Source organism: Procambarus clarkii, chromosome 92 (genome assembly GCF_040958095.1).
Source record: "Procambarus clarkii isolate CNS0578487 chromosome 92, FALCON_Pclarkii_2.0, whole genome shotgun sequence".
Lineage (NCBI taxonomy): Eukaryota > Metazoa > Arthropoda > Malacostraca > Decapoda > Cambaridae > Procambarus > Procambarus clarkii.
This window is the reverse complement of record NC_091241.1, coordinates 16,284,401-16,310,664: the sequence shown is the minus strand read 5'-3', so window position 1 is coordinate 16,310,664 and position 26,264 is coordinate 16,284,401. Positions and strand designations below refer to the sequence as shown.

Below are 26,264 nucleotides of genomic sequence, written 5' to 3'. Positions count from 1 at the left end.
GTGAAGGTCAAGTATGATGGGGTCAGGTGAAGGTCAAGTATGATGGGGTCAGGTGACAGGCGGACAATTCAATGTTTATTTAGAAGAATGTGTGTACGAGTACATATTGGTAGGGACAGGAGTTACACATACTAACGAAGGCACTATTACACAAACCGTTTCCCACAACTGTAAGATAATATAGACAAAACTGAACTAAAGGTTGGAAGGGGTAAAACAATACTAAAGGAGAGGCAAGCTACCAGAGGGAACGTAGACGGAAAATAACCAATGAATAGAAAAGATGTGAAACATAAGGCTGAGAGGCAAGACTATAATTACAACATGGAGACAGTAGTTGTAACAACAGTGCAACAGTTGGTTATATTAATAACACGAGGAAAACACACGGTGTAGTTTAGAAGACCAACTGGACTCTTTCTCATAACATTTTGTTTGAAACATAGCAGAACATAGAGTAATATGGTAATATAAGGTCAGTAGCGCCACACTTACAAAGAAATGCTAAAAATTAGATGACAATAATTGTAGAAAGTACATAATACTTAATAAATAAACATTTAACAGAGGAGGATCCCTAAAATAACTTATTACATGGGGAAAATGTTAATTAACATTTTTGCTGGTTGTTTGACGTGGTCTGACGTGTGCTTCAGGCTGCCCATCGTGCAAGGCGGGACCTTCAGCTTCCTGGTGCCGACCATCGCCATCCTCACCACCAGCTTCGACACGTGCGACCTCCTCCCTCTCCACAACATGACTGCCGTCGGGCGGGAGGAGGTGTGGCAGGTGCGCATGCGCGAGGTCCAGGGCGCCATCGCTGTCTCCGCCATCTTCCAGGTTCTCGTTGGCTTCACAGGTATTGTTGACTTATTCTGTATAAGGGCCGAGCTGGTCCCCATAGTCAGGCTCGTGTGGACACTCAAGTGGAATTCATTAAGTGCTTACACCACCAATTACGAAATCTGTACAACTTTCTTAATCATGGGGGCATTGTTTACATGTAAGCAACCCATCCTCAGACCAAGTCCATTCCATCCAGCGGTCGACCCCAAAGACCGATGAGACTCAGATGTGTCATAGAGATGGTAGAAAGTTTTCTTTTATTGTTCGGGAAGTGAGTAAATGTAATGACCTAAAGGAGCAGGTTGTGGAGGCTAACACCATTCATAACTTTAACAGCAGGTATGATAGAGAGATTGGCCAGGAGTCATTGTATTACATAACCAACGGCTAGAAAAGCAGGGACCAAGAGCTAAAGCTCGAGTCTGCAGACACAAATAGGTGAGTACACACACACAGACTAGAGGCGTTAAATATGCCAAAACTGGAAGATACAAGGAAAAGAGGTGATATGATCACCACTTACAAAATACTAACAGGAATCGACCAAATTTATTAAGAGGAATTCATGAGACCAATAACTTCACGAACATGAGAACACAGATTCAAGCTAAAGAAACAAAGGTGCCGAAGAAATACGAAGAGTGATAGACGGTTGGAACAAGCTCAGTGAGAAGGTGGTGGAGCCCAAATCCGTCAGTAGTTTCAAAGTGTTATACGACAAAGAGTGCTGGGAAGACGGGACATGAGGAACGTAACTCTCATCCTGTAAGTATCCTTAGGTAATTACACACACACACACACACACACACACACACACACACACACACACACACACACACACACACACACACACACACTCATAATTTCATAGTTTTTCTCTGGCATGCCTCTGTTACGTAGCAGTAAATTGGTACCTGGGAGTTAGATAGTTGCTACGGGCGGCTTCCTGGGTGTGTGTGTGTGTGTGTGTGTGTGTGTGAGATATATGTAGTAGACATAATAGAGGAAAAGTAGAAAAAGTAGGTTAGAAAGACGCGGTCCAAGAGCTAATAGTTCGATTCTGCAGGCACAAATAGTAAATACACACAACCTGCAACCAGCGGCTAGAAAATCGTGGTCCAAGATCTTGAGCTCGATCCTGTACGCACAAATAGGTGAGTACACACACACACACACACACATACACACACACACACACATACACACACACACATACACACACACACACATACACACACACACACATACACACACACACACATACACACACACACACATACACACACACACACATACACACACACACACATACACACACACACACATATACACACACACACACATATACACACACACATATATATATATATATATATATATATATATATATATATATATATATATATATATATATATATATATATGTATATATATATATATATATATATATATATATATATATATATATATATGTATATATATATATATATATATATATAAAATATAAAATATAAAATGGTGTAAAATGTTGGCTTGCTCTGAAGATTATGCAATACTTCTGTATATTCGTCAAAGCCTTATAAAGTAAGTATTCCATACATTTTTTCCATTTGAAAACAGAAGACAAGAATATACTCTTTTGCACACTGGAACATCCAAACAAGCCATTCATTGTCAATATACATTTGATGGTTAAATGTTCCACCACAGGTTGTTAATGTTAACATCATGTTCAGTGTAGGAATATGCTGCCCCTTTTCCACAATAACTCTCTTACTTGTGAAGTCATGAGATCTAAAGAAATGTTATAATAGATCACATACAATGCCTATACATGATGAGCTGTGTTGCTCTTTCAATTTCATTTTCATCTTGAGGGCAATAACTCCAGATAATTGTGTACAGCCTCATGTCACCTAAGGTAGGCAACTGAATTTCTTAAGCTGATCAGGGTTGCCAGTTCTGAATTGCTGCAAGAATTGTAGTGAATATAGCCCAATATTTTTTTTTTTTTGCCGATTAATGTGCTTTTCTGAGTAAATAACGCAGGTATTTTAGAAGCAGCCCAACAAGTAGCACAATTTAAAAAAATTGGGCTTTCAAAAATGGCCCAATTCGTTACTTATAACCCATAGACTTTAACATAATTGGGAAGGTCATTCCACATTCTGGGTCCCTTGATTTGTAGAGCATTTCTAGTTTGGTTAAGTCGTACTCTTGTAAGATCAATTAGGTATTTGTTTCTGGTGTGGTGCTCATGGGTTCTGTTACAACCTTCTAGGAAGCGTTTAAGGTCAGGATTGGCATTACAGTTCAGAGTTATAAATATATAGAGTACACTTCAGAGGTTATCTTGAGGTGATTTCGGGGCTTAGCGTCCCAACGGCCCGGTCCTCGACCAAGCCTCCTTTTTGTTACATATCCCCAGGAAGCAGCCTGTAGCAGCTGTCTAACTCCCAGGTACCTAACACACAGAAATCACAATAGCGTGATACATCAAATGAACAAGTCCACAAGGACCGTGACGAGGGTTCGAACCTATGTCCGAGAGCATCCCAGACGCTGCCTTAATCAATTGCACTACGACATGGTAAAAGAATTGCAACCAGAAGTTCTACTGCCATTACTTGGACCCTGCAGCCTCTCCGAGACACAAACCAGAATTTTTACGCAATTCCTCCATGCACTCGAGCTCTGTCAACAGGCCTTTCTTTTACCATGTCGTAGCGCAGTCGATTACGGCAGCGTCTGGGATGCTTTCGGACATAGGTTCGAACCCTCGTCACGGATCTTGTGGATTTGTTCCCAGGTACCTTTTTGCTGCTAGGCAACAGGAGGATTAAAGTGATGATTGTCATAGATACTTGATAAGAGGTTTAGTTCTGGGTCTATACTTGTTTGCATAAAAAGGCTGTTTGATGGTAAAAAAGGGAAAGATACAATTTATGATGCAATGTAAAGAGTAAACAAATAAAACTAAGTTCCTTAGAATAATGTAAATTTGGAGCAATTACAAAAAGAAACTTTTTGCCCATTTGTCTCTGCCTCCACCGGGGATGGAACCCGGAACCTCAGGACTACGAATCCAAAGCGCTGTCCACTCAGCTGTCAGGCGCCCCTATAGGCGTGACTTAATATCTAACATATTCAGAGATTTGAGTAGGGGTACCGAGTGCTGTCTGGGGCCAGAGTTAGATATTGTTCTAATAGCAGCTTTGTGTTGGGTAATTAGAGGACGTAAATGATTTTGGGTAGTAGAGCCCCAAGCACAAATACCATAGTTGAGATATGGATAGATGAGGGAGTAATAGAGAGTCACCAGGGCAGAGCGAGGTACATAATATCTGATCTTAGAAAGAATGCCCACAGTTTTAGAATCTTTTTTTTTTATATATTTAGAATATGTCCCTGGAAATTCAGCTTGTTATCGATGAGGACACCAAAGAATTTACCTTCTATTTTGTTTCTAATTTGGATATTGTTTATTCTTAGATTAATTTGATCTGAGGATTTATTACCAAACAAACTATCGAAGATTTTGTCAATCTTAAAAGTGAGTTTGTTAGCAGTTAGCCAAAGATGAACTTTATTTAGTTCAGTATTCATCGTATCATTCAGAGAAAGAGGGTCAGGACTGGAGTCAATGAAGGTTGTGTCATCAGCAAATAAGATTGGTTTGAAGTGTTGGGAGGCATTTGGAAGGTCATTAATGTAGATGAGAAAGAGGAGAGGGCCAAGTATGCTGCCCTGAGGAACACCAATGTTGATGGTAGGGTGGGAGAAATGGAATTATTCACAGAAACATACTGGAGCCTGTCAGTAAGGTAAGACTGAACATATTGGAGGGAGTGTCCTCTGACTCCATAATGATATAATTTAAGAAGAAGGTTTTGGTGGTTAACAGTGTCCAAAGCCTTGCGTAGGTCAACAGATAACCCAATAGGGAACTCATTTTTATCAAGAGCTGCATGTATCAAGTTAATCATACTAATAAGTGCATCGTTAGTGTTTTTTTTGGGGTCTCAAGCCATATTGGCAAGAGCTAAGTATATTGTGTTTGGCTAGATAAGAGTAAAGTTGCTTGTAGATTAGCTTTTCAAATTTTTTTGACAAGGTTGGCAGGACTGATATAGGTCTGAAGTTGTTGACATTCGTGAGATCACCACATTTATGGACTGGGGTTACTCTCGCTTTTTTTTAATATTCGAAAAGGTTTGGAGTTCAAGTGATTTGTTGTAAAGCAGTGCAATGGTAGGAGCTAAAAATCTGGAGGCTTTTTTGTAAATTAGAGTTGGTATCTCTGCAAGGGTGCTTGACTTAGTTTTAAGATAAAGGCTTAAGATAAGCTTTAAGATGTTTAAGGTTTAAGATTTTTTTAAGATACGATTCTTCGCGGCCGGGATCGTATTCCAGGGACCTGCCCGAAACGCTACGCGTACTAGTGGCTGTACAAGATTGTAGCAACTCTTGTATATATCTCAAAGATAATTCCTTCTCATTAACATCAGAAGAATTACCAAGAGTTAGATATAGAGACTCGGGATAGTTTCCTGTAAGGTAGTCCTTAACAGTTAGGAAGGATGGAATATCATCAGTAAGGGATGTGCCAATGGATGAGAAAAAACTATTGAATTCAATAGCAGTGTCTGGGGCTGAAACCCCACCATCGTCATTGGATAGGAGTATTGGTTTATTATTCAAAATCTTTTTTAAACCTAATATTTGGGAGATATTGCTCCATGTTTTCTTAATGTTGCCCTTAATTTGGTCAAATTTATTTTCATAGTATTTTATTTTGGCTCTCTTAGTTATTTTAAACAGCATTGATCAGTATATCCTTGAAACTTCTTTGGAGATGATCGCCTAACCTATACTTCTTCTCATGGTCATGTTTTTTTATTAATAGATTTAAGTGTACTCTTTGTAAGCCAAGGATTGTTTAACGTTTTAGTAGTGACTTGTTTCGTTGGTATTGGACAGTGGGTGTTAGAGGCTCAGTGTTCTGAAGAAATGTTTACACTGCTAGGTTGATGTTCACTATGTTACCTAATTCAGCCTCCCAGTTGATATTAGCAGCAGCAGCAATAAAGTTGCTTACAGAAGTTTCATTGTGCACCCTAAAGCTTATCTTCCTTGTATGTAGAGGTGGTTTATTAATGTTGGTTAGGAGAAATGAGGGGTAATGGTCTGTGGTCCTATCAATGATTATCCCTGAAGTAAGTGGAGAGGTTATGTTAGTCCAGATATGATCAAGAGCAGTACCACCACCTCTCTGAATTGGTCGACAGTTGTGAATGGCTGAGTAGTTAGGTATGTTGTAGAGTTGAGTAGTGTCCTCTTTTAACCACGTTTCAGTAAACACAACAAAAGAGAATTTGTTGTCAACATCATTAAAGTGTTTGCTTAGAGATCTTGCATTCAAGTTAATTACAGAAACATTGTGATTATGTGTTAATACATTGTTTACATCATGTGCTGTATAATACCTGCAATTTTTATCATTAAAATGATGATTGTCATAGATACTTGATAAGAGGTTTAATTCTGGGTCTATACTAGTTTGCATAAAAAGGCTGTTTGATGGTAAAAAAGGGAAAGATACAATTTATGATGCAATGTAAAGAGTAAACAAATAAAACTAAGTTCCTTAGAATAATGTAAATTTAGAGCAATTACAAAAAAGTTCTAGATATAAAAATTAACTATAGCATGAAATGCAAATAAAATAGAAACAAGTGAAAATCTACCTCACTAGAAAAAGTGAGGTAGATTACTTTGAGGTACACTCAGGTACACTGAGAGTAATAGTTTGCACTAGAGGACATAGGCAAACCAGGGTACAATAGAGGAAGGGAGTATGGGGAGGCTAGGCAACCTAGGTAACAGTGAGACACAGGTTACCTAGCCTCCACTTGGTGACGAAGGGAGATAATTAAGATGAGGCACAAGTGATAGGGTTACGTCATGTCAGTCTGACCTGACTAACTGACAGGGTTAGTCACCTCAGATAAACCACATTGTCTGAGGAATGTATTGAGGTTATTCATTTGAAATTCTAAACATTTTGCATGTAGGAGTTTTCCTCACTTTTTATCATACCATCTCTAACAAAGCACTGATGGATCACACCCTGATGGATCACACCCTGATGGATCACACCCTGATGGATCACACCCTGATGGATCACACCCTGATGGATCACACCCTGATGGATCACACCCTGATGGATCACATCCTGATGGATCACACCCTGATGGATCACACCCTGATGGATCACACCCTATTGGATCACACCCTGATGGATCACCAGTTTTGTTTCCGGATTTGTCGCAGGCAGTAGAGGAGTTCCTGCCTTTTTCTGATCTTTGATGTAAATCCCCTTTTTAGAGGATACCGCTGACTGGACAAGATCAGATTTTAGGGACTGGGTAGCTAGCTTGAGGCAAATTTTTGTTTGGTTTAGTCCTGCTGGATTCGTTTTGCCTACTCTGTAGGCAGCAATAATGTCTGTTTTGTTGACCTCACATTGCAGTTGATCTATTATGAAAACATGAACAGTGTCAATACACTTCTCACTTTCGCTTTCCAAGGGGATGGCTGAAGATGACATGATAAGAGAGTCCAGCAACTTTTGCTGGTCTTGTTCATCCTGGGAGATAGAATGTTGGGCGGTTATAATACTGATACACGCATTTATTTTGTTAAGAACTTCCTCTTGTTTTTTGACAAGAGCTATTCATTGGTTTTCAGACGCGTATTTTCCTCATGGAGACGGTTTATATCACGCTGGAGTTGTTGTTGGTTAGTTTGACAAGCTCTAAACCTCCTCGCAGAGAAGGGCTATTGCTTGTTGTTGTTGATGCAGGTTCGTGCAGTTTGCTAGATCCGCACTTTGAAGGCTCTGAATGATCGAAATTTGAGCCTCAATGACTAGACACACTTTTTTGAACCACTGATTCTCATTCCAGTTATGGTATTCCGGCGAGGTACCAGCAGCACGCTGGAAGGTACCAGCAGCACGCTGGAAGGTACCAGCAGCACGCTGGAAGGTACCAGCAGCACGCTGGAAGGTACCAGCAGCACGCTGGAAGGTACCAGCAGCACGCTGGAAGGTACCAGCAGCACGCTGGAAGGTACCAGCAGCACGCTGGAAGGTACCAGCAGCACGCTGGAAGGTACCAGCAGCACGCTGGAAGGTACCAGCAGCACGCTGGAAGGTACCAGCAGCACGCTGGAAGGTACCAGCAGCACGCTGGAAGGTACCAGCAGCACGCTGGAAGGTACCAGCAGCACGCTGGAAGGTACCAGCAGCACGCTGGAAGGTACCAGCAGCACGCTGGAAGGTACCAGCAGCACGCTGGAAGGTACCAGCAGCACGCTGGAAGGTACCAGCAGCACGCTGGAAGGTACCAGCAGCACGCTGGAAGGTACCAGCAGCACGCTGGAAGGTACCAGCAGCACGCTGGAAGGTACCAGCAGCACGCTGGAAGGTACCAGCAGCACGCTGGAAGGTACCAGCAGCACGCTGGAAGGTACCAGCAGCACGCTGGAAGGTACCAGCAGCACGCTGGAAGGTACCAGCAGCACGCTGGAAGGTACCAGCAGCACGCTGGAAGGTACCAGCAGCACGCTGGAAGGTACCAGCAGCACGCTGGAAGGTACCAGCAGCACGCTGGAAGGTACCAGCAGCACGCTGGAAGGTACCAGCAGCACGCTGGAAGGTACCAGCAGCACGCTGGAAGGTACCAGCAGCACGCTGGAAGGTACCAGCAGCACGCTGGAAGGTACCAGCAGCACGCTGGAAGGTACCAGCAGCACGCTGGAAGGTACCAGCAGCACGCTGGAAGGTACCAGCAGCACGCTGGAAGGTACCAGCAGCACGCTGGAAGGTACCAGCAGCACGCTGGAAGGTACCAGCAGCACGCTGGAAGGTACCAGCAGCACGCTGGAAGGTACCAGCAGCACGCTGGAAGGTACCAGCAGCACGCTGGAAGGTACCAGCAGCACGCTGGAAGGTACCAGCAGCACGCTGGAAGGTACCAGCAGCACGCTGGAAGGTACCAGCAGCACGCTGGAAGGTACCAGCAGCACGCTGGAAGGTACCAGCAGCACGCTGGAAGGTACCAGCAGCACGCTGGAAGGTACCAGCAGCACGCTGGAAGGTACCAGCAGCACGCTGGAAGGTACCAGCAGCACGCTGGAAGGTACCAGCAGCACGCTGGAAGGTACCAGCAGCACGCTGGAAGGTACCAGCAGCACGCTGGAAGGTACCAGCAGCACGCTGGAAGGTACCAGCAGCACGCTGGAAGGTACCAGCAGCACGCTGGAAGGTACCAGCAGCACGCTGGAAGGTACCAGCAGCACGCTGGAAGGTACCAGCAGCACGCTGGAAGGTACCAGCAGCACGCTGGAAGGTACCAGCAGCACGCTGGAAGGTACCAGCAGCACGCTGGAAGGTACCAGCAGCACGCTGGAAGGTACCAGCAGCACGCTGGAAGGTACCAGCAGCACGCTGGAAGGTACCAGCAGCACGCTGGAAGGTACCAGCAGCACGCTGGAAGGTACCAGCAGCACGCTGGAAGGTACCAGCAGCACGCTGGAAGGTACCAGCAGCACGCTGGAAGGTACCAGCAGCACGCTGGAAGGTACCAGCAGCACGCTGGAAGGTACCAGCAGCACGCTGGAAGGTACCAGCAGCACGCTGGAAGGTACCAGCAGCACGCTGGAAGGTACCAGCAGCACGCTGGAAGGTACCAGCAGCACGCTGGAAGGTACCAGCAGCACGCTGGAAGGTACCAGCAGCACGCTGGAAGGTACCAGCAGCACGCTGGAAGGTACCAGCAGCACGCTGGAAGGTACCAGCAGCACGCTGGAAGGTACCAGCAGCACGCTGGAAGGTACCAGCAGCACGCTGGAAGGTACCAGCAGCACGCTGGAAGGTACCAGCAGCACGCTGGAAGGTACCAGCAGCACGCTGGAAGGTACCAGCAGCACGCTGGAAGGTACCAGCAGCACGCTGGAAGGTACCAGCAGCACGCTGGAAGGTACCAGCAGCACGCTGGAAGGTACCAGCAGCACGCTGGAAGGTACCAGCAGCACGCTGGAAGGTACCAGCAGCACGCTGGAAGGTACCAGCAGCACGCTGGAAGGTACCAGCAGCACGCTGGAAGGTACCAGCAGCACGCTGGAAGGTACCAGCAGCACGCTGGAAGGTACCAGCAGCACGCTGGAAGGTACCAGCAGCACGCTGGAAGGTACCAGCAGCACGCTGGAAGGTACCAGCAGCACGCTGGAAGGTACCAGCAGCACGCTGGAAGGTACCAGCAGCACGCTGGAAGGTACCAGCAGCACGCTGGAAGTGTGTCAAGTGGGATCTTAGCGAGGAATTTGAATTTTTTTTCTACCACAGACGTGGCCACACATTTACAATGCTAACCAGCATATATACATTTTCTTCTGCCCTCCATGGACAGGGTGAGAGATCTGTTCAAACATATAATTCAGTGATTTATTGAACAGTCAACCACAGAAGATGATTGTAGTGTTTTTAAAATGCTAAGCTAACCTAAAAACATAAATACACATAGATTTACGTCTGTCCTACATAAACAGTGTTCGAGGTGTCTTTTTACAGTGTCATTAATGTGCATTTATAAAGATGAAATACAATTCTGACCAGTTTCTACATACCCTGTGTACAAATACACACACATATACATATATACACATACCTACACATATCCACATATATATACATTCACCTATGTCTCTCCTACTTTGACAGGGTAAGATAACATCTATAGAAACTAGTGTGATATTAAACACTTAACCACTGAAGGTGATTAATATGCTTTTACAAGCTCAGGTTATAGGTGCATGCATTGTATAACAAATGTATTATATATTGTATGGGTACAATACATTGTATAACAGATGTATTACACAGTCAATCTTGGGTATATGTACAATATATCATCAAGTGTTCCAGTATTCATATAGTATTTACAGAGTTCAGCATATCTCAGCCCAGGAGGGCGAAAGTCAGTCAATATGGGACATTCTACAAATTGATTGAGAGGACACAATCCCCAGCTGGCTCAGTGATGGAGTAGAGCAGCGCCACCACTGACCCCAGAGGGCGAGACACGATGGCTGTCGGTGTTTTTTTTTTGCAGATATATACAAGAGTTGTTACATTCTTGTACAGCCACTAGTACGCGTAGCGTTTCGGGCAGGTCCCTGGAATACGATCCCCCGCCGCGAAGAATCGTTGTTACATCCAAGTACACATTTTACTGTTGAGTTAAACAGAGGCTACAGTTAAGGAATTGCGCCCAGTAAATCCTCCCCGGCCAGGATACGAACCCATGACATAGCGCTCGCGGAACGCCAGGCGAGTGTCTAGGATGGGTGCCTCACTTGGACATTCGCAGTTTTTCCCCCTGCACAAACTTGCTTTTGAGAGGCATGGTTGGTTGAGTGTGGTATGGGGAATGTGTTGTAGTGGAAACTTGCGTCAGGCAGCACGGAGGCGGCAGCAGGCACTGGTACTCACAGCAGAAGAGTGTTATGAATTTTGTTTTCGAATTGATTGATTTGAGTAGGTTATTGTCGATGTGCTATGACATGCTTGGACTCCATGCACTTAGCTGCCTGTAGGTGGTGATCTACATCATCTGAGGGTAGTTGAGAGCTGTAATACAGCTGAGACTGGAGAGCACAAGCGAGCATGGGTCTTAGTGGCGGCCGGAGCGGCGGATGTGAACTAACTAACCTGAGGACGGGCTACTTTCAAAACACATTCTAACACATTCAACAAAAGGTTATATCATCATTAGGTTACCATCCTATTCCAAAATGTTTGTATCATTCAAATATTATGGTAATGAGTCTAATAGTCTAAAATAACCTTAGATAATTATTATTTACAGATATAACTTTGTTATTGAATTTAATAAGGTGCTAATGTTGGGGTGGTGGCGGCCCCTGCCCTAGTAGTAGGGGTGGTGGTGACCCCTGCCCTAGTAGTAGGGGTGGTGGCGGCCCCTGCCCTAGTAGTAGGGGTGGTGGTGGCCCCTGCCCTAGTAGTAGGGGTGGTGGTGACCCCTGCCCTAGTAGTAGGGGTGGTGGCGGCCCCTGCCCTAGTAGTAGGGGTGGTGGTGGCCCCTGCCCTAGTAGTAGGGGTGGTGGTGACCCCTGCCCTAGTAGTAGGGGTGGTGGCGGCCCCTGCCCTAGTAGTAGGGGTGGCGGCGGCCCCTGCCCTAGTAGTAGGGGTGGTGGCGGCCCCTGCCCTAGTAGTAGGGGTGGCGGCCCCTGCCCTAGTAGTAGGGGTGGCGGCGGCCCCTGCCCTAGTAGTAGGGGTGGTGGCGGCCCCTGCCCTAGTAGTAGGGGTGGCGGCCCCTGCCCTAGTAGTAGGGGTGGCGGCCCCTGCCCTAGTAGTAGGGGTGGCGGCCCCTGCCCTAGTAGTAGGGGTGGCGGCCCCTGCCCTAGTAGTAGCGGTGGTGGTGGCCCCTGCCCTAGTAGTAGGGGTGGCGGCCCCTGCCCTAGTAGTAGGGGTGGCGGCGGCCCCTGCCCTAGTAGTAGGGGTGGTGGCGGCCCCTGCCCTAGTAGTAGGGGTGGCGGCCCCTGCCCTAGTAGTAGGGGTGGCGGCCCCTGCCCTAGTAGTAGGGGTGGTGGCGGCCCCTGCCCTAGTAGTAGGAGTGACGGCCCCTGCCCTAGTAGTAGGGGTGGTGGCCCCTGCCCTAGTAGTAGGGGTGGTGGCGGCCCCTGCCCTAGTAGTAGGGGTGGTGGTGGCCCCTGCCCTAGAAGTAGGGGTGGTGGTGGCCCCTGCCCTAGTAGTAGGGGTGGTGGCGGCCCCTGCCCTAGTAGTAGGGGTGGTGGTGGCCCCTGCCCTAGTAGTAGGGGTGGTGGTGACCCCTGCCCTAGTAGTAGGGGTGGTGGTGACCCCTGCCCTAGTAGTAGGGGTGGCGGCGGCCCCTGCCCTAGTAGTAGGGGTGGCGACCCCTGCCCTAGTAGTAGGGGTGGTGGCGGCCCCTGCCCTAGTAGTAGGGGTGGCGGCGGCCCCTGCCCTAGTAGTAGGGGTGGTGGCGGCCCCTGCCCTAGTAGTAGGGGTGGTGGTGGCCCCTGCCCTAGTAGTAGGGGTGGTGGCGGCCCCTGCCCTAGTAGTAGGGGTGGTGGCGGCCCCTGCCCTAGTAGTAGGGGTGGTGGTGGCCCCTGCCCTAGTAGTAGGGGTGGTCGTGACCCCTGCCCTAGTAGTAGGGGGGATGGTGACCCCTGCCCTAGTAGTAGGGGTGGTGGTGGCCCCTGCCCTAGTAGTAGGGGTGGTGGTGGCCCCTGCCCTAGTAGTAGGGGTGGTGGTGGCCCCTGCCCTAGTAGTAGGGGTGGTGGCGGCTCCGGCCCTAGTAGTAGGGGTGGTGGCGGCCCCTGCCCTAGTAGTAGGGGTGGCGGCCCCTGCCCTAGTAGTAGGGGTGGTGGTGGCCCCTGCCCTAGTAGTAGGGGTGGTGGTGGCCCCTGCCCTAGTAGTAGGGGTGGTGGCGGCCCCTGCCCTAGTAGTAGGGGTGGTGGTGGCCCCTGCCCTAGTAGTAGGGGTGGTGGCGGCCCCTGCCCTAGTAGTAGGGGTGACGGCCCCTGCCCTAGTAGTAGGGGTGGTGGTGGCCCCTGCCCTAGTAGTAGGGATGGTGGTGACCCCTGCCCTAGTAGTAGGGGTGGTGGCCCCTGCCCTAGTAGTAGGGGTGGTGGTGGCCCCTGCCCTAGTAGTAGGGGTGGTGGCGGCCCCTGCCCTAGTAGTAGGGGTGGTGGCCCCTGCCCTAGTAGTAGGGGTGGTGGTGGCCCCTGCCCTAGTAGTAGGGGTGGTGGCGGCCCCTGCCCTAGTAGTAGGGGTGGTGGCCCCTGCCCTAGTAGTAGGGGTGGTGGTGGCCCCTGCCCTAGTAGTAGGGGTGACGGCCCCTGCCCTAGTAGTAGGGGTGGTGGCGGCCCCTGCCCTAGTAGTAGGGGTGGTGGTGGCCCCTGCCCTAGTAGTAGGGGTGGTGGTGGCCCCTGCCCTAGTAGTAGGGGTGGTGGCGGCCCCTGCCCTAGTAGTAGGGGTGGCGGCCCCTGCCCTAGTAGTAGGGGTGGTGACTCCTGCCCTAGTAGTAGGGGTGGTGGTGACCCCTGCCCTAGTAGTAGGGGTGGTGGCGGCCCCTGCCCTAGTAGTAGGGGTGGTGGTGGCCCCTGCCCTAGTAGTAGGGGTGGTGGTGACCCCTGCCCTAGTAGTAGGGGTGGTGGCGGCCCCTGCCCTAGTAGTAGGGGTGGTGGTGGCCCCTGCCCTAGTAGTAGGGGTGGTGGTGACCCCTGCCCTAGTAGTAGGGGTGGTGGCGGCCCCTGCCCTAGTAGTAGGGGTGGCGGCGGCCCCTGCCCTAGTAGTAGGGGTGGTGGCGGCCCCTGCCCTAGTAGTAGGGGTGGCGGCCCCTGCCCTAGTAGTAGGGGTGGCGGCGGCCCCTGCCCTAGTAGTAGGGGTGGTGGCGGCCCCTGCCCTAGTAGTAGGGGTGGCGGCCCCTGCCCTAGTAGTAGGGGTGGCGGCCCCTGCCCTAGTAGTAGGGGTGGCGGCCCCTGCCCTAGTAGTAGGGGTGGCGGCCCCTGCCCTAGTAGTAGCGGTGGTGGTGGCCCCTGCCCTAGTAGTAGGGGTGGCGGCCCCTGCCCTAGTAGTAGGGGTGGCGGCGGCCCCTGCCCTAGTAGTAGGGGTGGTGGCGGCCCCTGCCCTAGTAGTAGGGGTGGCGGCCCCTGCCCTAGTAGTAGGGGTGGCGGCCCCTGCCCTAGTAGTAGGGGTGGTGGCGGCCCCTGCCCTAGTAGTAGGAGTGACGGCCCCTGCCCTAGTAGTAGGGGTGGTGGCCCCTGCCCTAGTAGTAGGGGTGGTGGCGGCCCCTGCCCTAGTAGTAGGGGTGGTGGTGGCCCCTGCCCTAGAAGTAGGGGTGGTGGTGGCCCCTGCCCTAGTAGTAGGGGTGGTGGCGGCCCCTGCCCTAGTAGTAGGGGTGGTGGTGGCCCCTGCCCTAGTAGTAGGGGTGGTGGTGACCCCTGCCCTAGTAGTAGGGGTGGTGGTGACCCCTGCCCTAGTAGTAGGGGTGGCGGCGGCCCCTGCCCTAGTAGTAGGGGTGGCGACCCCTGCCCTAGTAGTAGGGGTGGTGGCGGCCCCTGCCCTAGTAGTAGGGGTGGCGGCGGCCCCTGCCCTAGTAGTAGGGGTGGTGGCGGCCCCTGCCCTAGTAGTAGGGGTGGTGGTGGCCCCTGCCCTAGTAGTAGGGGTGGTGGCGGCCCCTGCCCTAGTAGTAGGGGTGGTGGCGGCCCCTGCCCTAGTAGTAGGGGTGGTGGTGGCCCCTGCCCTAGTAGTAGGGGTGGTCGTGACCCCTGCCCTAGTAGTAGGGGGGATGGTGACCCCTGCCCTAGTAGTAGGGGTGGTGGTGGCCCCTGCCCTAGTAGTAGGGGTGGTGGTGGCCCCTGCCCTAGTAGTAGGGGTGGTGGTGGCCCCTGCCCTAGTAGTAGGGGTGGTGGCGGCTCCGGCCCTAGTAGTAGGGGTGGTGGCGGCCCCTGCCCTAGTAGTAGGGGTGGCGGCCCCTGCCCTAGTAGTAGGGGTGGTGGTGGCCCCTGCCCTAGTAGTAGGGGTGGTGGTGGCCCCTGCCCTAGTAGTAGGGGTGGTGGCGGCCCCTGCCCTAGTAGTAGGGGTGGTGGTGGCCCCTGCCCTAGTAGTAGGGGTGGTGGCGGCCCCTGCCCTAGTAGTAGGGGTGACGGCCCCTGCCCTAGTAGTAGGGGTGGTGGTGGCCCCTGCCCTAGTAGTAGGGATGGTGGTGACCCCTGCCCTAGTAGTAGGGGTGGTGGCCCCTGCCCTAGTAGTAGGGGTGGTGGTGGCCCCTGCCCTAGTAGTAGGGGTGGTGGCGGCCCCTGCCCTAGTAGTAGGGGTGGTGGCCCCTGCCCTAGTAGTAGGGGTGGTGGTGGCCCCTGCCCTAGTAGTAGGGGTGGTGGCGGCCCCTGCCCTAGTAGTAGGGGTGGTGGCCCCTGCCCTAGTAGTAGGGGTGGTGGTGGCCCCTGCCCTAGTAGTAGGGGTGACGGCCCCTGCCCTAGTAGTAGGGGTGGTGGCGGCCCCTGCCCTAGTAGTAGGGGTGGTGGTGGCCCCTGCCCTAGTAGTAGGGGTGGTGGTGGCCCCTGCCCTAGTAGTAGGGGTGGTGGCGGCCCCTGCCCTAGTAGTAGGGGTGGCGGCCCCTGCCCTAGTAGTAGGGGTGGTGACTCCTGCCCTAGTAGTAGGGGTGGTGGCGGCCCCTGCCCTAGTAGTAGGGGTGGCGGCCCCTGCCCTAGTAGTAGGGGTGGTGGCCCCTGCCCTAGTAGTAGGGGTGGTGGCGGCCCCTGCCCTAGTAGTAGGGGTGGCGGCCCCTGCCCTAGTAGTAGGGATGGTGGTGGCCCCTGCCCTAGTAGTAGGGGTGGTGGCGGCCCCTGCCCTAGTAGTAGGGGTGGTGGTGGCCCCTGCCCTAGTAGTAGGGGTGATGGCCCCTGCCCTAGTAGTAGGGGTGGTGGCGGCCCCTGCCCTAGTAGTAGGGGTGGTGGCGGCCCCTGCCCTAGTAGTAGGGGTGACGGCCCCTGCCCTAGTAGTAGGGGTGGTGGCGGCCCCTGCCCTAGTAGTAGGGGTGGCGGCCCCTGCCCTAGTAGTAGCGGTGGTGGTGGCCCCTGCCCTAGTAGTAGGGGTGGTGGCGGCCCCTGCCCTAGTAGTAGGGGTGGTGGTGGCCCCTGCCCTAGTAGTAGGGGTGGTGGTGGCCCCTGCCCTAGTAGTAGGGGTGGTGGCGGCCCCTGCCCTAGTAGTAGGGGTGGCGGCCCCTGCCCTAGTAGTAGGGGTGGTGGTGGCCCCTGCCCTAGTAGTAGGGGTGGCGGTGGCCCCTGCCCTAGTAGTAGGGGTGGTGGCGGCCCCTGCCCTAGTAGTATGGGTGGTGGCGGCCCCTGCCCTAGTAGTAGGGGTGGTGGCGGCCCCTGCCCTAGTAGTAGGGGTGGTGGCGGCCCCTGCCCTAGTAGTAGGGGTGGTGGCGGCCTCTGCCCTAGTAGTAGGGGTGGTGGCGGCCCCTGCCCTAGTAGTAGGGGTGGTGGCGGCCCCTGCCCTAGTAGTAGGGGTGGTGGCGGCCCCTGCCCTAGTAGTAGGGGTGGTGGCGGCCTCTGCCCTAGTAGTAGGGGTGGTGGCGACCCCTGCCCTAGTAGTAGGGGTGGTGGTGGCCCCTGCCCTAGTAGTAGGGGTGGTGGCGGCCCCTGCCCTAGTAGTAGGGGTGGTGGCGGCCCCTGCCCTAGTAGTAGGGGTGGTGGCGGCCCCTGCCCTAGTAGTAGGGGTGGTGGTGACCCCTGCCCTAGTAGTAGGGGTGGTGGCGGCCCCTGCCCTAGTACTAGCAGAGGGGCGACACCTAGGAGAATGCCGTGCTTACATTGTCAAAATTCCTCGCATGATGAGATTTCTTAATGTGGATGTTATTGTGGTGGTTGCAGGCGTGATGGGCGTCCTGCTGACGTGGATCACGCCGCTGACCGTGGTGCCCACCGTGACGCTGGTCGGCCTCTCCCTCTTCGACGTGGCCGCCAAGAAGGCGGCGCTCCACTGGGGGATCTCCTTCATGTAGGTGATCGCTGGACACTCCCACTTGGGGGGGGGGGAGAGCTCGTGCTTGCTCTTGTGGCGGGGGGGGGGGGGGGGGGGAGGGAGTATATACTCCCTTTAGTAACAAGTCGAGCCTGGCCTCGGGCCGGGCTTGGGGAGTAGAAGAACTCCCAGAACCCCATCAACCAGGTATCAACCAGGTACTCTCGGTGAGGGAGGATGGGGGGGGGGAGTATCCTCATAGGAGGGGGAAGGAGCGTAGCATAGCTTGGTAAACCAAATTAAGAGTAAGTTGGTAACTTATGACAGTATGGGCTTTTTTATTCATAGTCAGATCTTATGTTATTTTTTTCCTTTGACTCACATTTATTTAGTGTTTAGACATGAGCAGACGACGAGTCACTATAACGTGGGTGAAGATATGATGACCAGACCACACACCACAAGATGAGGACCACGTTTAGGTCCGTCCTGGACCATTAGCAAGTCGACTGTGTTGTTAGCGAGATGTTGTTGGCTTAGATTCAGCTACTCGGAACAAAAATTCCAAGCAGCACGGGCTATGGTGAGCCCGTATTGGACCTACCTGGCACAAGAGATGTGCATGTGTGTGTGAGCGGGAAAGGCCACGGGCATTAAGTAAGGCAAAAATGAGGTGAGGAGCAGGTAAGAGGAGGTAATTTCTAGTAGAAGGTAAAAAAGAGCAAGGTGAAAGGTAAGAACACGAACAAAGGTACGGATAAGATGGGTGTAGCAATGGGATAAAGGAAGAATGGGAACGTAAGAATAAGAAGAAAAAAAATGTGAAAAAGGATGGGTAGGCTTGTGTTAGGTCACGTTTGTTAAGGAGGTTGGAACATTAGAGTATGTACTGTGAAAGGGAAGAGTCAAGAGCAACAAAGCCAGGACTAAGGTTCATGTTGGGAAGGTTGTGTATGAGAGCCACAGTCAACAAGACGGCGTCTGTCAAGAGTAGAGGCAGGAAACATTATTGTAGAACAACACCAATCAATAGGTTGTATATCAGAGCCCAGTTAACAAGACGACGTCTGTGAAGACGGCGTCTTCACAGACTCTACAGTGATTAGCGTCCCTAACATGACAGAAGAGAGCAGTGTTTGTGTCTGCAGACTTAACACTTCTTGTGTGTTCCTTAAGTCTGTCATTAAGGGTAGGGTCAGTTACACCAAAGTCCTGGAGAGGACAACACCAACAGGAAATAGTGTAGACACCAGCAGCAGCAGCAGCAGCAGCAGCAGGAACAGTGTGAACCCCATTACTACGAAGAGAGTTAGTTGGTCGCAAGGTGAGCTTTATGTCAAGAGGACGAAGGGTATTAGTGATATTGGAGTTCCGATATGAAGAGAAGGCAGAGCACAAAGGTACTAGTGTTGGAAACAGGTTTGGGATGAAAGAAATTTCGTTTAGCTTGAGAATAGTCACAGTTGATAAACTTAATGGTCTCAGGACGGACCGAAACGTCGTCGTCTCGTCATCTTCTTGATATGATCTGCCCTTTAACCTCCCTCCATCCGTCCCTTGCTCCCTCCACCCGTCCCTTGCTCCCTCCATCCGCCCCTTGCTCCCTCCATCCGTCCCTTGCTCCCTCCATCCGTCCCTTGCTCCCTCCATCCGTCCCTTGCTCCCTCCATCCGTCCCTTGCTCCCTCCATCCGTCCCTTGCTCCCTCTGTCGGAACGACCCTCCCTTCCTCCCCCCGTGTGTCCGTCCCCTCCCTAGAGCCAGCCCTTGGTGTGCCTGCGCCTAGCCTGACCACACCCGCCCCGCCCACAGGACCATGGCCATGATGATAGTGTTCTCCCAGTACCTGAGGAACGTCGCCTTCCCGCTCCCGACCTACACCAAGAACTCTGGCTTCGCCCTCTCTAAACTACAGATATTCAAGCTCTTTCCGGTAAGGTAAAGCAAGCAGTCCCGGGGCTCCCGGATGGCTTCTTCTATTTATAATAGACTTTTTTGTCAAAACCAATAGTCTTTCCATTGTAATTTACTCATGCACTGTTGACCCATCTAACTGGACTGGTCGCAAGAGCGACGGCCTCTCCTCTTGCAGGGCCGGCGTCCGAACCTCGATGGCCTATAGTGGTTGGTCAGTGTCTTCGGTTTGTCTTGTTATCCCAGCTCTTAGTCCGTCTTGTTATCCCAGCTCTTAGTCTGTCTTCATGTCCCAGCTCTTAGTCTGTCTTGTTATCCCAGCTCTTAGTCTGTCTTGTTATCCCAGCTCTTAGTCTGTCTTGTTATCCCAGCTCTTAGTCTGTCTTGTTATCCCAGCTCTTAGTCTGTCTTGTTATCCCAGCTCTTAGACTGTCTTCATGTCCCAGCTCTTAATTTATCTTCATGTCCCAGCTCTTAGACTGTCTTCATGTCCCAGCTCTTAATTTATCTTCATGTCCCAGCTCTTAGTGTGTCTTCATATCCCAGCTCTTAATCTGTCTTCATGTCCCAGCTCTTAGTCTGTCTTTATGTCCCAGCTCTTAGTCTGTCTTTATGTCCCAGCTCTTAGTCTGTCTTTATGTCCCAGCTCTTAGTCTGTCTTCATGTCCCAGCTCTTAGTGTGTCTTCATGTCCCAGCTCTTAGTCTGTCTTTATGTCCCAGCTCTTAGTGTGTCTTCATGTCCCAGCTCTTAGTCTGTCTTTATGTCCCAGCTCTTAGACTGTCTTTATGTCCCAGCTCTTAGTCTGTCTTCATGTCCCAGCTCTTAGTGTGTCTTCATGTCCCAGCTCTTAGACTGTCTTCATGTCCCAGCTCTTAGTGTGTCTTCATGTCCCAGCTCTTAGTCTGTCTTTATGTCCCAGCTCTGAGTGTTGTGTTCATGTCCCAGCTCTTAATTTATCGTCATGTCCCAGCTCTTAGTGTGTCTTCATATCCCAGCTCTTAATCTGTCTTCATGTCCCAGCTCTTAGTCTGTCTTTATGTCCCAGCTCTTAGTGTGTCTTCATGTCCCAGCTCTTAGACTGTCTTTATGTCCCAGCTCTTAGTCTGTCTTTATGTCCCAGCTCTTAGTCTGTCTTCATGTCCCAGCTCTTAGTGTGTCTTCATGTCCCAGCTCTTAGTGTGTCTTCATGTCCCAGCTCTTAGACTGTCTTCATGTCCCAGCTCTTAGTCTGTCTTTATGTCCCAGCTCTTAGTCTGTCTTCATGTCCCAGCTCTTAGTGTGTCTTTATGTCCCAGCTCTTAGACTGTCTTCATGTCCCAGCTCTTAATTTATCTTCATGTCCCAGCTCTTAGACTGTCTTCATGTCCCAGCTCTTAATTTATCTTCATGTCCCAGCTCTTAGTGTGTCTTCATATCCCAGCTCTTAATCTGTCTTCATGTCCCAGCTCTTAGTCTGTCTTTATGTCCCAGCTCTTAGTCTGTCTTTATGTCCCAGCTCTTAGTCTGTCTTTATGTCCCAGCTCTTAGTCTGTCTTCATGTCCCAGCTCTTAGTGTGTCTTCATGTCCCAGCTCTTAGTCTGTCTTTATGTCCCAGCTCTTAGTGTGTCTTCATGTCCCAGCTCTTAGTCTGTCTTTATGTCCCAGCTCTTAGACTGTCTTTATGTCCCAGCTCTTAGTCTGTCTTCATGTCCCAGCTCTTAGTCTGTCTTTATGTCCCAGCTCTTAGTCTGTCTTCATGTCCCAGCTCTTAGTGTGTCTTCATGTCCCAGCTCTTAGTCTGTCTTTATGTCCCAGCTCTTAGTGTGTCTTCATGTCCCAGCTCTTAGTCTGTCTTTATGTCCCAGCTCTTAGACTGTCTTTATGTCCCAGCTCTTAGTCTGTCTTCATGTCCCAGCTCTTAGTGTGTCTTCATGTCCCAGCTCTTAGACTGTCTTCATGTCCCAGCTCTTAGTGTGTCTTCATGTCCCAGCTCTTAGTCTGTCTTTATGTCCCAGCTCTGAGTGTTGTGTTCATGTCCCAGCTCTTAATTTATCGTCATGTCCCAGCTCTTAGTGTGTCTTCATATCCCAGCTCTTAATCTGTCTTCATGTCCCAGCTCTTAGTCTGTCTTTATGTCCCAGCTCTTAGTGTGTCTTCATGTCCCAGCTCTTAGACTGTCTTTATGTCCCAGCTCTTAGTCTGTCTTTATGTCCCAGCTCTTAGTCTGTCTTCATGTCCCAGCTCTTAGTGTGTCTTCATGTCCCAGCTCTTAGTGTGTCTTCATGTCCCAGCTCTTAGACTGTCTTCATGTCCCAGCTCTTAGTCTGTCTTTATGTCCCAGCTCTTAGTCTGTCTTCATGTCCCAGCTCTTAGTGTGTCTTTATGTCCCAGCTCTTAGACTGTCTTCATGTCCCAGCTCTTAATTTATCTTCATGTCCCAGCTCTTAGACTGTCTTCATGTCCCAGCTCTTAATTTATCTTCATGTCCCAGCTCTTAGTGTGTCTTCATATCCCAGCTCTTAATCTGTCTTCATGTCCCAGCTCTTAGTCTGTCTTTATGTCCCAGCTCTTAGTCTGTCTTTATGTCCCAGCTCTTAGTCTGTCTTTATGTCCCAGCTCTTAGTCTGTCTTCATGTCCCAGCTCTTAGTGTGTCTTCATGTCCCAGCTCTTAGTCTGTCTTTATGTCCCAGCTCTTAGTGTGTCTTCATGTCCCAGCTCTTAGTCTGTCTTTATGTCCCAGCTCTTAGACTGTCTTTATGTCCCAGCTCTTAGTCTGTCTTCATGTCCCAGCTCTTAGTGTGTCTTCATGTCCCAGCTCTTAGACTGTCTTCATGTCCCAGCTCTTAGTGTGTCTTCATGTCCCAGCTCTTAGTCTGTCTTTATGTCCCAGCTCTGAGTGTTGTCTTCATGTCCCAGCTCTTAATTTATCGTCATGTCCCAGCTCTTAGTGTGTCTTCATATCCCAGCTCTTAATCTGTCTTCATGTCCCAGCTCTTAGTCTGTCTTTATGTCCCAGCTCTTAGTGTGTCTTCATGTCCCAGCTCTTAGACTGTCTTTATGTCCCAGCTCTTAGTCTGTCTTTATGTCCCAGCTCTTAGTCTGTCTTCATGTCCCAGCTCTTAGTGTGTCTTCATGTCCCAGCTCTTAGTGTGTCTTCATGTCCCAGCTCTTAGACTGTCTTCATGTCCCAGCTCTTAGTGTGTCTTTATGTCCCAGCTCTTAGACTGTCTTCATGTCCCAGCTCTTAATTTATCTTCATGTCCCAGCTCTTAGTGTGTCTTCATGTCCCAGCTCTTAGTGTGTCTTCATGTCCCAGCTCTTAGTGTGTCTTCATGTCCCAGCTCTTAGACTGTCTTCATGTCCCAGCTCTTAGTGTGTCTCTATGTCCCAGCTCTTAGTCTGTCTTTATGTCCCAGCTCTTAGTCTGTCTTTATGTCCCAGCTCTTAGTCTGTCTTTATGTCCCAGCTCTTAGTCTGTCTTCATGTCCCAGCTCTTAGTGTGTCCTCATGTCCCAGCTCTTAGACTGTCTTTATGTCCCAGCTCTTAGTGTGTCTTCATGTCCCAGCTCTTAGTGTGTCTTCATGTCCCAGCTCTTAGACTGTCTTTATGTCCCAGCTCTTAGTGTGTCTTCATGTCCCAGCTCTTAGTGTGTCTTCATGTCCCAGCTCTTAGTGTGTCTTCATGTCCCAGCTCTTAGACTGTCTTTATGTCCCAGCTCTTAGTGTGCCTTCATGTCCCAGCTCTTAGTGTGTCTTCATGTCCCAGCTCTTAGACTGTCTTCATGTCCCAGCTCTTAGTGTGTCTTTATGTCCCAGCTCTTAGTCTGTCTTTATGTCCCAGCTCTTAGTCTGTCTTTATGTCCCAGCTCTTAGTCTGTCTTTATGTCCCAGCTCTTAGTGGTGTCTTCATGTCCCAGCTCTTAGTGTGTCTTCATGTCCCAGCTCTTAGACTGTCTTCATGTCCCAGCTCTTAGTGTGTCTTTATGTCCCAGCTCTTAGTGTGTCTTCATGTCCCAGCTCTTAGTGTGTCTTCATGTCCCAGCTCTTAGTATGTCTTCATGTCCCAGCTCTTAGTGTGTCTTCATGTCCCAGCTCTTAGACTGTCTTCATGTCCCAGCTCTTAGACTGTCTTCATGTCCCAGCTCTTAGTCTGTCTACATGTCCCAGCTCTTAGTCTGTCTTCATGTCCCAGCTCTTAGTCTGTCTTTATGTCCGAGCTCTTAGTCTGTCTTCATGTCCCAGCTCTTAGTGTGTCTTCATGTCCCAGCTCTTAGACTGTCTACATGTCCCAGCTCTTAGACTGTCTTCATGTCCCAGCTCTTAGTCTGTCTACATGTCCCAGCTCTTAGTCTGTCTTCATGTCCCAGCTCTTAGACTGTCTTCATGTCCCTGCTCTTAGTTTATCTTCATGTCCCAGCTCTTAGTCTGTCTTCATGTCCCAGCTCTTAGTCTGTATTCATGTACCAGCTCTTAGTCTGTCTTCATGTCCCAGCTCTTAGTCTGTCTTCATGTCCCAGCTCTTAGACTGTCTTCATATCCCAGCTCTTAGACTGTCTTCATGTCCCAGCTCTTAGTCTGTCTACATGTCCCAGCTCTTAGTCTGTCTTCATGTCCCAGCTCTTAGTCTGTCTTCATGTCCCAGCTCTTAGTCTGTCTTTATGTCCCAGCTCTTAGTGTGTCTTCATGTCCCAGCTCTTAAACTGTCTACATGTCCCAGCTCTTAGACTGTCTTCATGTCCCAGCTCTTAGTCTGTCTACATGTCCCAGCTCTTAGTCTGTCTTCATGTCCCAGCTCTTAGACTGTCTTCATGTCCCTGCTCTTAGTTTATCTTCATGTCCCAGCTCTTAGTCTGTCTTCATGTCCCAGCTCTTAGTCTGTCTTCATGTCCCAGCTCTTAGTCTGTCTTCATGTCCCAGCTCTTAGTCTGTCTTCATGTCCCAGCTCTTAGTCTGTCTTCATGTCCCAGCTCTTAGACTGTCTTCATGTCCCAGCTCTTAGACTGTCTACATGTCCCAGCTCTTAGTCTGTCTTCATGTCCCAGCTCTTAGTGTGTCTACATGTCCCAGCTCTTAGTCTGTCTACATGTCCCAGCTCTTAGTCTGTCTTCATGTCCCAGCTCTTAGTGTGTCTACATGTCCCAGCTCTTAGTCTGTCTACATGTCCCAGCTCTTAGTCTGTCTTCATGTCCCAGCTCTTAGACTGTCTTCATGTCCCAGCTCTTAGTGTGTCTTCATGTCCCAGCTCTTAGACTGTCTTCATGTCCCAGCTCTTAGTCTGTCTTCATGTCCCAGCTCTTAGTCTGTCTTCATGTCCCAGCTCTTAGTGTGTCTACATGTCCCAGCTCTTAGTCTGTCTACATGTCCCAGCTCTTAGTCTGTCTTCATGTCCCAGCTCTTAGTTTATCTTCATGTCCCAGCTCTTAGTTTATCTTCATGTCCCAGCTCTTAGTCTGTCTTTATACAGGAGAGTAGAGGGTCACGTAGCACAGTTGGCTTCGCTCTCGACTGGCAATCGAAGATCCTGGATTCGATCTCCGAGCGGGGAAGGAATGATCAGGAACATTTCCTTTATCCTAATGCCTCTGTTTACCTAGCAGTAAATAGGTACCCGGGAGTTAGGCCACTATTACGAGGTTGCATCGAGGGAAGAGTGAGTGATTGGACCTTCTTGTGGGGACCTCGATAGAAGGCTTCTTATAAGACTGAGATTAAATAGAGGAGAAGATACCCATGGGGCGAGGGAGAAGTGGGTATAGAGGAGATACCCATGGGGCGAGGGAGAAGTGGGTATAGAGAAGATACCCATGGGGCGAGGGAGAAGTGGGTATAGAGGAGATACCCATGGGGCGAGGGAGAAGTGGGTATAGAGAAGATACCCATGGGGCGAGGGAGAAGTGGGTATAGAGGAGATACCCATGGGGCGAGGGAGAAGTGGGTATAGAGAAGATACCCATGGGGCGAGGGAGAAGTGGGTATAGAGAAGATACCCATGGGGCGAGGGAGAAGTGGGTATAGAGAAGATACCCATGGGGCGAGGGAGAAGTGGGTATAGAGAAGATACCCATGGGGCGAGGGAGAAGTGGGTATAGAGAAGATACCCATGGGATGAGGGAGAAGTGGGTATAGAGAAGATACCCATGGGGCGAGGGAGAAGTGGGTATAGAGAAGATACCCATGGGGCGAGGGAGAAGTGGGTATAGAGGAGATACCCATGGGGCGAGGGAGAAGTGGGTATAGAAGAGATACCCATGGGGCGAGGGAGAAGTGGGTATAGAGAAGATACCCATGGGGCGAGGGAGAAGTGGGTATAAAGAAGATACCCATGGGGCGAGGGAGAAGTGGGTATAGAAGAGATACCCATGGGGCGAGGGAGAAGTGGGTATAGAGGAGATACCCATGGGGCGAGGGAGAAGTGGGTATAGAGGAGATACCCATGGGGCGAGGGAGAAGTGGGTATAGAGAAGATACCCATGGGGCGAGGGAGAAGTGGGTATAGAGAAGATACCCATGGGGCGAGGGAGAAGTGGGTATAGAGAAGATACCCATGGGGCGAGGGAGAAGTGGGTATAGAGAAGATACCCATGGGGCGAGGGAGAAGTGGGTATAGAGAAGATACCCATGGGGCGAGGGAGAAGTGGGTATAGAGGAGATACCCATGGGGCGAGGGAGAAGTGGGTATAGAAGAGATACCCATGGGGCGAGGGAGAAGTGGGTATAGAGAAGATACCCATGGGGCGAGGGAGAAGTGGGTATAAAGAAGATACCCATGGGGCGAGGGAGAAGTGGGTATAGAAGAGATACCCATGGGGCGAGGGAGAAGTGGGTATAGAGGAGATACCCATGGGGCGAGGGAGAAGTGGGTATAGAGAAGATACCCATGGGGCGAGGGAGAAGTGGGTATAGAGAAGATACCCATGGGGCGAGGGAGAAGTGGGTATAGAGGAGATAC

The 26,264-nt window shown here is 50.6% G+C and overlaps 1 protein-coding gene across 13 annotated transcripts in view; it reads left to right on the top strand.

Annotated features, from left to right (window-relative positions):
- Positions 1-26,264, top strand: part of LOC123774996 (solute carrier family 23 member 1) — a 148,339-nt gene that overhangs the window by 86,895 nt on the left and 35,180 nt on the right. For all 13 annotated transcript variants that reach the window (XR_011225973.1, XR_011225974.1, XR_011225972.1 and 10 more), the window contains 3 exons: positions 657-859; positions 17,329-17,455; positions 19,231-19,351. Coding sequence is in view for 5 of the 13 variants with exons in the window: in XM_045769697.2 (XP_045625653.1) it covers positions 657-859; positions 17,329-17,455; positions 19,231-19,351 (451 nt within the window). In the remaining 8 variants the exon portion in view is untranslated. The remainder of the gene's footprint in view (positions 1-656; positions 860-17,328; positions 17,456-19,230; positions 19,352-26,264) is intronic.